Source organism: Scleropages formosus, chromosome 7 (assembly GCF_900964775.1).
Source record: "Scleropages formosus chromosome 7, fSclFor1.1, whole genome shotgun sequence".
In the NCBI taxonomy this organism is placed as follows: domain Eukaryota; kingdom Metazoa; phylum Chordata; class Actinopteri; order Osteoglossiformes; family Osteoglossidae; genus Scleropages; species Scleropages formosus.
This window is the reverse complement of record NC_041812.1, coordinates 13,204,500-13,214,854: the sequence shown is the minus strand read 5'-3', so window position 1 is coordinate 13,214,854 and position 10,355 is coordinate 13,204,500. Positions and strand designations below refer to the sequence as shown.

General features: G+C 44.0%; 1 protein-coding gene across 1 annotated transcript; it reads left to right on the top strand.

Moving 5' to 3' along the window:
- The first annotated feature begins 4,019 nt into the window (after window positions 1-4,019).
- Window positions 4,020-8,863, top strand: arf1 (ADP-ribosylation factor 1). Its single transcript, XM_018757892.2, has 5 exons — window positions 4,020-4,245; window positions 6,450-6,635; window positions 7,023-7,133; window positions 7,598-7,722; window positions 7,952-8,863. Exons 2-5 carry the CDS (start codon window positions 6,488-6,490, stop codon window positions 8,111-8,113), a joined length of 546 nt encoding a protein of 181 aa, XP_018613408.1. The 5' UTR covers window positions 4,020-4,245; window positions 6,450-6,487; the 3' UTR covers window positions 8,114-8,863.
- Window positions 8,864-10,355: the final 1,492 nt, after the last annotated feature.

The window sequence follows — 10,355 nt, the reverse complement described above, 5'->3', positions numbered from 1 at the left end:
AACCACTTTATTAGGTACACCTTGCTAGTACCGGGTTGGAGCCCCTTTTGCCTTCAGAACTGCCTTAATTCTTTGTGGCATAGATTCAACAAGGTGCTAGAAACATTCCTCAGAGATTTTGGTCCATATTGACATGATAGCATCATGCAGTTGCTGCAGATTTGTCGGCTGCACATCCATGATGCGAATCTCCCGTTCCACCACACCCCAAAGGTGCTCTATTGGATTGAGATCTGGTGACTGTGGAGGCCATTTGAGTATAGTGAACCCATTGTCATGTTCAAGAAACCAGTTTGAGATGATCTGAGCTTTGTGACATGGCATGTTATTCTGCTGGAAGTAGCCATTGGAAGATGGGTACACTGGTCATAAAGGGATGGACGTGGTCAGTAACAATACTCAGGCAGGCTGTGGCGTTTAAACGATGCTCAATTGGTACTAAGGGGTCCAAAGTGTGCCAGGAAAATATCCCCACACCATTACACCACCACCACCAGCCTGAACCATTGATACAAGGCAGAAAGGATCCATGCTTTCATGTTGTTTACGCCAAATTCCGACCCTACCATGTGAATGTCACAGCAGAATTCGAGAGTCATCTGACAGGCAACGTTTTTCCAGTCTTCTGTTGTCCAATTCTGGTGAGCCTGTGTGAATTGTAGCCTCAGTTTCCTGTTTTTAGCTGACAGGAGTGGCACCCAGTGTGGTCTTCTGCTGCTGTAGCCCATCTGCTTCAAGGTTTGATGTGTTGTGCATTCAGAGATGCTCTTCTGTATACCTTGGTTGTAACGAGTGGTTATTTGAGTTATTGTTGCCTTTCTGTCAGCTCAAACCAGTCTGGCCATTCTCCTCTGACCTCTGGCATCAACAAGGCATTTTCGCCCACAGAACTGCCATTCACTGGATATTTTCTCTTTTTCTGACCATTCTCTGTAAACCCTAGAGATGGTTGTGCGTGAAAATCCCAGTAGATCAGCAGTTTCTGAAATACTCAGACCAGCCCGTCTGGCACAAACAACAATTCCACGTTCAAAGTCACTTAAATCACCTTTCTTCCACATTCTGATGCTCAGTTTGAACTTCAGCAGATCCTCCTGACCATGTCTACATGCCTAAATGCACTGAGATGCTGCCATGTGATTGGCTGATTAGATATTTGCATTCACGAGCAGTTGAACAGGTGTACCTAATAAAGTGGCTGATGAGTGTATAGCAGGGGGCTGCGGTGGCACAGTGGGTTTGGCCAGGTCCTGGTCTCTGGTAGGTCTGGGGTTCAAGTCCTGGTTGGGATGCTTTGCGACGGACTGGCGTCCCATGCAGGGTGTGTCTCCTCCCCTCCAGCCTTGTGCTCTGTTTTGCTGGGTTAGACTCTGGTTTGCCCCAACGCCACTCAGGACAAGTGGTTGTAGACAGTGTGTGTGTGTTTCTATATATGAATGTTAAAAGACATGCTAGAAAACATGACTAATAAGTTCTTGATCTGGCCATTCTTTTGAGGATAAGTACAGTTCAGCGCAGTCATCTGAGGAGCTGTACCATCTGAAAGCAATGCCTGTGAAGTGGCCTGTGGAAACTCTCAGCAACAAGGGATAAGCGTCATTAACCCTCCAACTAACCGGGTTACAGGGGCTTCTTCGCAGCCTTCTCATACCTGTCAGAGCTATTAAAACACACTTTGCCCTCCTCCTCATCCCTCCCCACAATAGACACCTGTCTTCCCGCCACACAGACAGCATTGTGCACATCCTACAACCCAGGCGTCACACGGCACAAGGGGGACGTTTTCCAGACTGGGCAGGGATCCTGGGGTCCTGTGGCCTCCGCCCCCGTAATAAAGGCAGCTGTCCCGGGACTCTGGACAGAGCCCATGAAAAGCCAACTGTCTGGCTGACCCGGTCCAGCGGCCCCCAACTCTGCTTCAATGGCATGGCAAAGTGGCCCGTATGAATACACACCATTGTGTTTGCTGGATGGCAATATCGGCGGGCACCAGGGTTTGCAGTGCCCCTCAGAAACACCTGGGAGGTGGGAGGGGGAGCCTCAGTGCAGACAAACAGGTTTTGTAACGATACCACCACCCACCGGCACCCCCCACGGTGACACATAACTGGCTGTGTGCTCCAGACATGATTACTTCTCATGAGGTTGGGCCACTTTCCATAATCACATGAGTGCTCTAGTCCATACAAGAGTGGGGGAAATGTACATTTAGGTAACCTGTCCACCATCATGTAAGACTTCAGATGCAGTTTAGTTTATCTATAGACCATATTGTATTTACATGTATTCATTTACGAAATGCTTTCCTTCAAAGTGACATACAACTCAGATTATAAAAGTGCAACAATAACAAAGAGCCACTGTGAAATGCACTTTTGCAATTAACAAAAAATAATATTTCTGTGTTTATATTACTGGGAATGTATGAAGGTTTTTGTTCTAGATTTTTGTTTGCATATGTTCAAAGATTAAAAATCAAAATGTGATGAATGGTAGGGATTCTTTTTAGGAAGAACTCAATGGTGGCCTTGTGCACAATCAAAACATACATATATCCATGCAAGTGTGGCTTTCTTGACTGTCAGATGAACAGAATATGTCTATATTCAGTAGAAAATAGCTTATCTGTGCTGTTAGATAACGTGGCATTCAACTTTTTGATCTGAAGGTTTGTTGCAGTAAAACTGCATTTAGCATAAAATCTTTTGGTTCCTTCAGATATGGAATTCCTAAATATCCTCGAAAGCTGGGAATGACAGTCTCTTCACTTTATACACAGTGAGGTTGGATCCTCATCTACAGAGTGTCAGCAGTACAGTTTCCAAGGGCAAAAGGTACCAGCAACACATTCATATTGCAACAGTACAGTAAATCAATTTATATACCCATCTTCACGTAACACTGTTCCAGAAATACTCATTATAGCAAAGTCAAACATTTTATATCGGAAGTTGCATGATGCCAAGTATGATCAAACTTTGTATATTTCTAACAATTAGTCTGGTGTATTTATTTGAGATATCTGAGTGGGTCTGAGATGCTCAAGGCCATAGTGACAAAGGCTGCTGTATGGCACTATCGCCGGTCGCTATCTCCTCATGTAATAAAGCACAGCGGGAGACTGACAAGTCCACATTTCTGCAAGTCCGCAGATAACTCTGTGGCTTCTTTATTGCGACCTTTGTGAATATGTGACAAATCTGTCCATCGTCAAGCTCATTATCAGTCTGGGGGACCTAAAGATCTCATGAGATGTAATTAACTTTGAAATATATTAAATGCTCCACCTTTGAGAACCTTTGTTACCTTCCAGCAACATGACTGGTTTTCCTTTAGTCAGTGAGAACAAGACTGGCAATGGGGTGAAAACTGAGATTCGGGGCGTATGCTTCATAAGTGCTCTTATGGATGACCTTAAAAAATATGTGCTGTGTTGCCTTTTTCTGTGGACTTCAGTAGTTTTTAAGGGAGAAGCTCACATTTTGTGAGCAAAATATCACACCACACCTTTAAAGCTTTTATGTTTCGTGGTAACAGTATTAGTAAACATTAGCTTTTCCACAGCTTGTCAAAAAAAAAATCTCCATTTGTTTGGTGCACTTCCATAGTAACTGTCACTGGGAGAACTGGGAATGCAGTTCAAGAATCCTGTAATAATGTGTAATAATGTAATACTTTAGGGTTAGGGTTATGACATAAACTTGATGAATTTCGTCTCTTGGGATCAATAATCTAAGGCAAGAGATGCAAAAAGTTACTTCTTTACGGAGAAACAAGCGAAAAAGCATCATTATTAAGGCAAATAATCCGGCACCTCACGGTTTTCCGTTGCAGCAGCAGAGTCATCGCGAAGCCCCGCCCACCGACTGTAACCACGCCCCCGACAGGAGTTCCTGCATGTTCAGCAAAGAGTCGCGCCCACCTTTGCGTGAACACGCCCAGCTGACCAAGCGATCCTGCACGTCCGACGCGGAGCTCCGCCCAGCCGCAGGGTCCCGCGAGGGCGAGCGGCGCACCGACGTGGCCTTTAAACCGCCATCTTGTGGGAACGCCTCGAGGAGGAAGCAAGTTGCTTGTTAGTGTTGCCTGTGGGGAGAAGGGAGCCGACATTTCAGTTCGTCCTTTTCCAAGACTGAAAGACAGACGCCTAAAACGTTGAGAAGTCACGTCGTGACGTGTCGCGCAGCTAGTAGAGCCAATAATCTCAGGAGAAAAGCGCGGTTCTCCACGGTTTCATCTTCTGAGGTAAATCAGCTGTCCGTTAGCTGCTAGCTGCTCTCTTGCTGCACCGAGACTACAGACTCTGCGCCGGTCCATTTTCTTCTCAGTTGTTCTTTTCTGGTTCATAGTGCTCGAAGGTAACACTTCGGCCTCAAGGAGAGGTTGTGCTGGGACTATTTTATGTCTTTTTTGGCTGAGCTGTAAGCGCTTTCGCCCATGCGCATGCCGAACCCGGTGCTTTAGCTGCGATGCTAATGGGCTAGCTGCTCTCCGACGGGCTGCTAATCATGGAGTCCTAGCCGGGTTCACTTCCCTTTGTTACTGCTGCTGTGGCGCTGTGTGGGCTGCACACGGTCCAGATCCGGACGACTTCACGTTCACACAGCGGCCCGGCTTAGAACCCCGAGTGGAGGTTACAGGAAGTTGCCCTCATAAAAAAAAAAATGGACCTCAAACTCCATTTTTTTAAAATTTATACTGTTGAAAAAAGTTTGTAAGTGTTGATCGATGCGGTGAGATCGTACGCAGTACTGACTATTGGGGCCCATTCATTACAGCGAAAAGGTTACTTAACTTAAGAGCAGTGACAGTACTTTCAAGGATATGATAAACAGTGTGAATCTGAGTGTTGAACATCAGACTGATCAGTGAACTTTTCTGTGCAGTATCGTGTAAATCAGATGTAACAGCGAAGTAAACTCCTTTAGCTTTGCCTTGGTCTTTTTGAATCTCCTGTCTTTCCCCATTCTCTGGTCTTGACTTAATTTACACTGATTTGTCCATTTACACAGCTAGGCAGCTTGTAGTCTCTCTTCATCATGGTAGTGTGTGTTTATCAGTGGCAGGAGTAAGGTTTGTGCCTGTGACTTTCTCACATGGTGACAGCTCTAACCACTATGCCACCTGCTGCCCAGTTAAGCATTATCTCTCACATCTCCCAGTCAGTGGGCTGAAGCTTTAGGGTTTGCTGCAAATATTTCAAATTTTGTGAGGCCACCCTTGAAATGTGTCATAGTGTCCCCCATGGGAATGATTTTGGACCTTGACCTTGTACTCCCTGACATCTCCAAGTCCATGTTCAGTCAACACCTGGGCAGTTGGTTGCTTTGCCCAAAACAGAAGAACATACAGGATGTGACTTATATGCCCTTAAGACATATCATCTTTTGGCCGTTAAGCGCTCTGGGAGGGCACACAATCACAGTTTCTGTGAGGTTTCATGTCCCCTAATGCTCTTGCAATGGTGGCACTGTTTATAAAGGTAAATGCTGGACACTATGATCAGTGTAAGCTAATAACTTCAGCTTTGTGCTGCTTATGAAATGAGAATGGAAGGTGCGTAAATTTCATTCATGTGAAAGAGAACAGTGACATAAAATACACAGGGACATGTCTCATCATTAATATGCCTGAAGTTGCATGATGGGAAAGACTTTTATGAATAGATAGGTCTCAGAGGTCCTGTTCTGTGTTCCTTCCTCATGCTAGTGCTACAGTTGCCACTTGGTAAAACAGGTTTACTCTTGCTGCAGCCTTCCTGGTATTTCCTGCCTGACATTGGAATTTCAGATGCCTGTATGTGCTGTAGTTGCACTGGACCTGATTAGTTAGCTGGTTGAAGTTTGAGTGTGTCTGGCACACTGTGCGTTATGACGAATCTCACATGAATGAATATTAACCCTTTCTGTAAGATAACAAAAGTAGATGATTCATCCTGCTTGAATTGTAAGTAATTGTAAGGGGGGTGCGGTGGCGCAGTGGGTTGGACCACAGTCCTGCTCTCCGGTGGGTCTGGGGTTCGAGTCCCGCTTGGGGTGCCTTGCGGCGGACTGGTGTCCCGTCCTGGGTGTGTCCCCTCCCCCTCCGGCCTTAAGCCCTGCGTTACCGGGTAGGCTCCGGTTCCCTGCGACCCCGTATGGGACAAGCGGTTCTGAAAATGTGTGTATGTGTGTGTGAATTGTAAGTTTTGAGTTATACATTTTCTGGAACCGGTGATGACACTAGCACTGTGTGTGTGTGTGTGTGTGTAAAGGCCCTCTAATTGTGTGGCGTTCAGGCTGGCTTTGCCAGTGAGCAGCTCCTCGCTTTCTAGTCTTGCAGGTTTCTGGGTGTTTCTGGAACCAATCACCTGATAAACAAACATTACCCCCTTCCCCCCCCGCTCCCTTCTCAGACTAGAGGTACTACTTCATAAATCAATCTTGTCTCCCCCTTTTTTTTTTTTTCAGGTTTTCTCACCTCCGGTTTTGTAATCCACTTTTTCGTCATGGGAAATATATTTGGAAATCTGTTCAAAGGCCTGTTTGGCAAAAAGGAGATGCGAATCCTCATGGTGGGTCTGGATGCTGCTGGGAAAACGACTATTCTGTACAAGCTCAAGCTTGGAGAAATTGTGACCACCATTCCAACTATTGGTAACTACTGTAACCCTTGTGTAACTTATGTGTATATCATCTCTATTGCAGCCTGTGTATGTACTTGTCATAGTGTTCAAATATAGCATTTGCGGTGTTTGTACATGAGCATTACTAACACACTTCTTGAGTATTAGATAAAAATTTAATTAATGAAGATGGAAGTTGAACAGGTAGATTCTGCCTTGGTTGCTAAAGAATTTAAATGTGCACACAAAGATTACATGGTAAAAAAAAAAAAAAAACTTAAGGATAAAAACCTTTGTTTTCTGGATGGATTCTTACAAATATGACCATACATATTTGACTGGTCCTTAACATGCTTTCTTTGGCAGGCTCTGTGTGTTCTGCTTTTATGTGTAAGAAATGGTTTTCTGTCTTCTGTAGGTTTCAATGTTGAAACGGTTGAGTACAAGAACATAAGTTTCACAGTGTGGGATGTCGGCGGCCAGGATAAAATTCGACCTCTATGGCGTCATTACTTCCAGAACACACAGGGTAAGGTTGCATGTCCTCAGTGTTTTTGGCATTTTTGCCATTACTGAAAGCAGTGAAGTTTGAGCAGCCAAGACTCAACATTCACACAAATGGTCAGATTCTTTTGACTTTCAGCTGAAGTGTTAAAATTACATCTTCAAAATTACATTTTGAATATGGTTACTCTTGACCTTATTTCCTATTTATGAGACTGTACTTATCTGTTGGGAGAGGAGTTGTGTGCATCTCAGTTGAATTCTCCCTTTTTACCCCCTAATTCACTTATGTGATTATTAAAATAATGTTAACACAAGCCTATTCTCTAATAGCCCCCCATTTCCCCTGTAAGACAAAACATAGAGCATTAAGTTAGTGTTGTACCTTGTTTTATTTTGTCCATTAGCATCAACATAAGTTTGATGAGGCTGCTTATTGCTGTGTTTGAGGTGTCTGACAATGTAGATCTCATCTCACCTCATCTGCAGGTCTCATCTTTGTCGTGGACAGCAATGACAGAGAGCGAGTGAATGAAGCCAGAGAGGAGCTCATGCGAATGCTGGCAGAAGACGAGCTCAGAGATGCTGTTCTATTAGTGTTTGCAAATAAACAGGTAACGTTATCAGTTCACCACAGTAACCGCAAACTGTTTTTCACTAAGCTGTGAGTTAGTGTTCAAGGTCATTGTGCTTATCCAGTGTTGGAACTGTCTTTCTGGTTGTCAACACCACAGTTCTCCACTTGAAGTGTGGTTCTGGTTCCATCTACCATGAGATCACAGCTGTCTCTTCTTCCTTTCTGTCAAGAGTCCAATTGGTTGTGTGGTTGCTTCCCTTCTGCAGGACCTCCCAAATGCCATGAATGCTGCCGAAATCACAGACAAGCTGGGATTGCACTCTCTCCGTCATAGGAACTGGTACATCCAGGCAACCTGTGCCACCAGCGGTGACGGTCTCTATGAAGGACTGGACTGGCTCTCCAATCAACTCCGAAACCAGAAATAGTTTATCTTAGCTCCTCCCCTGTCTCCTCCTTACTCCTGCTTTACTACTCTCATGTTGCAAACTGTGCTACTTTGTGGTAATGAATGCCGGAAGCTGCGCTCATCCATCTTTCATCACAACATATGTTATGAGCCACTTTTTATATATATATATATTTTCAAGTTTTACAGATGTGGAAAAAGCAGAAGTTAGAATTCAGGTGTCTTGTTTAATGTAAATGGACTTGTTTTGCAATGAGGCAGCTTCTGGTACTCTTATGCAATATTTACTCAGCCTTTTACTTTGATTTTTTTTTTTATTTTTCCTCTTCTTCACTTGGGCTGACTTGCATTGGATGTAATTCTGGGGAAGGGATACAGGAAACTGGCCCAGGGCTTCCTCACATGTTCACACAGTTGCCATTTGGGCTGGGCCTGGCCACCTCTTTCCTCATTGCATATGAGAATGTTCTCCCTCGGATGCCATCTTTAAGCCTAGTACAGTGTGAGAGGACCATGTCTTCTCCCATTGCAAAACACTGAGTCTGCAAGCCAGTGAGAGCAGACAGGTGCACTGCTGTTGGTGGTAGGTACCTTCATTTGAACACACTGCTGTCCAATTTGATCTTTTCACTCAAGACAAATTGCGCAGTGTGCCCTGTCTGGAGAATGTTTCATACTGTACACTGAACAGACCATGTAACAATCAGTTGAAGTCAAAACTCACTGTTGCCAAGTAATGTAAGGCTGGTGGTTTTTTTTTTTTTTTTTTTTTTTTTTGAAAGAGGCCAAATGTCTCATTTTACCTCTTTAATACAGAGAAAATTGCAAAGCAAAGGTTTAGTTGGGTACTAATCTGGGGATAAATGTCAGATTTGTATGAGCATGTTGTAAACTCACCCTAGTAATGCTGCAATTTTATTTTAGAAAATTGTCTATTATAGATGGATCATTTATCACCTTTATCATGCCCCTGTTGTCAACTTTTCCCTTGGTGACAGGAGTCTCCCGAAAGCATGTTTGTAATTCTCTCCTAGTTTTCTGCAAAAATGAGTCCAAAGGCAGCTGCCAAACATCTGTCCTGCAGCATTTTTTTTTTTTTGGTCCTCACAGTAAAGATGTGACTGCCTCATTTTTCTTTTCATTTTTTGGATCTACACTGATTGCATCTGGAAAAACCAGTGTGTGAGGTTCAGTCTCATGTTGTGACTATTTACTTGATTGTTTTTTATTGTAAGACTATTTCAATTAATTTTGACAGAGCACTGTAATTAAAGCTTAGAATGAAGGTTTTCACCTTGTCTCATTGTTCTGGTTAGCATTTAGACAGTTCTTATTCATCTTACCACAGTCAACTTTTCAGTGTACGATTTTGGGGCTTGTTGCATGTTGCTACTGCTAGTTGAACAGTATGGTGATCATCAACTTAGAGTAATTTAGATGGTTGTGTCTTTTTTTCCTAGATATAATTGCTGTGTTACTGCCTGCAAGTCTGATAGTTATGTTGACTCTACTATAGGTGTTCAGTGAGGGCAGTCATCCATCTGTTAGTGAACAGATGTCAGGTAGGTGTCAGAAGCACTTCTGTAGCAGAGAGCAACTCTGCATCATGTGCTTTTTGCCTGTGATTCTCCTGCTGTGAAATGCCTTTATCCACTTGCTCTAATAGCATCTTTCTCTGCACTGTTCACGCTTTCCACAGCTACCAGGCCATTCAAAGGGCTTTGGTCTTTCCTTCGTACCTCTAATAACTGCCATAACTGATTTCCACTTGGGGGGGGGGGGGGACTCCCATTTCCTGTCGAATTGATCCTTGCATATAGCTCCCTGGGACACGCGCTTTGTCAGTGAAACAGGTCCTGGTGTGGAATCTGTAACTCTTGTGTTCAACATCTCCAATCCTCTGAGTTTACTGCTTGTTTTTGAAATATGAAGTGGGAAGCCTCACTCACTGGACTGTGTTTACCACGCACCATGGCTTTCCTCCAGTGTGTTGTGAAAGACCTGCAGCTATGCTTTGGCAGCAGTTCCATACCTTCCCTCCATGCTGACTAATGGAAGATGGGTGACAGCTGACACCTCAGCCAGGGGGTTCCTCTGGGTCACGCAGCCACAGTGGTGAAAGACTGGTCGGAAACCAACAAACCGCTTCAGTGGTCATTTCTCACCTTGGTTCTTGAAGATCAAACATAAAATAAAGAACATCAGCTATAGCTAAGCTCTCATCCAAAGTTCCATTACTCTTTGTAAATGTTTACTATCGT

Coding starts and splice junctions, on each gene's coding strand:
- arf1 (XM_018757892.2), top strand. CDS start 6,488: ATGGGAAATATATTTGGAAATCTGTTCAAAGGCCTGTTTGGCAAAAAG. Junction 7,134..7,597: donor TTACTTCCAGAACACACAGG/GTAAGGTTGCAT, acceptor CCTCATCTGCAG/GTCTCATCTTTGTCGTGGAC. Junction 7,723..7,951: donor TAGTGTTTGCAAATAAACAG/GTAACGTTATCA, acceptor TCCCTTCTGCAG/GACCTCCCAAATGCCATGAA.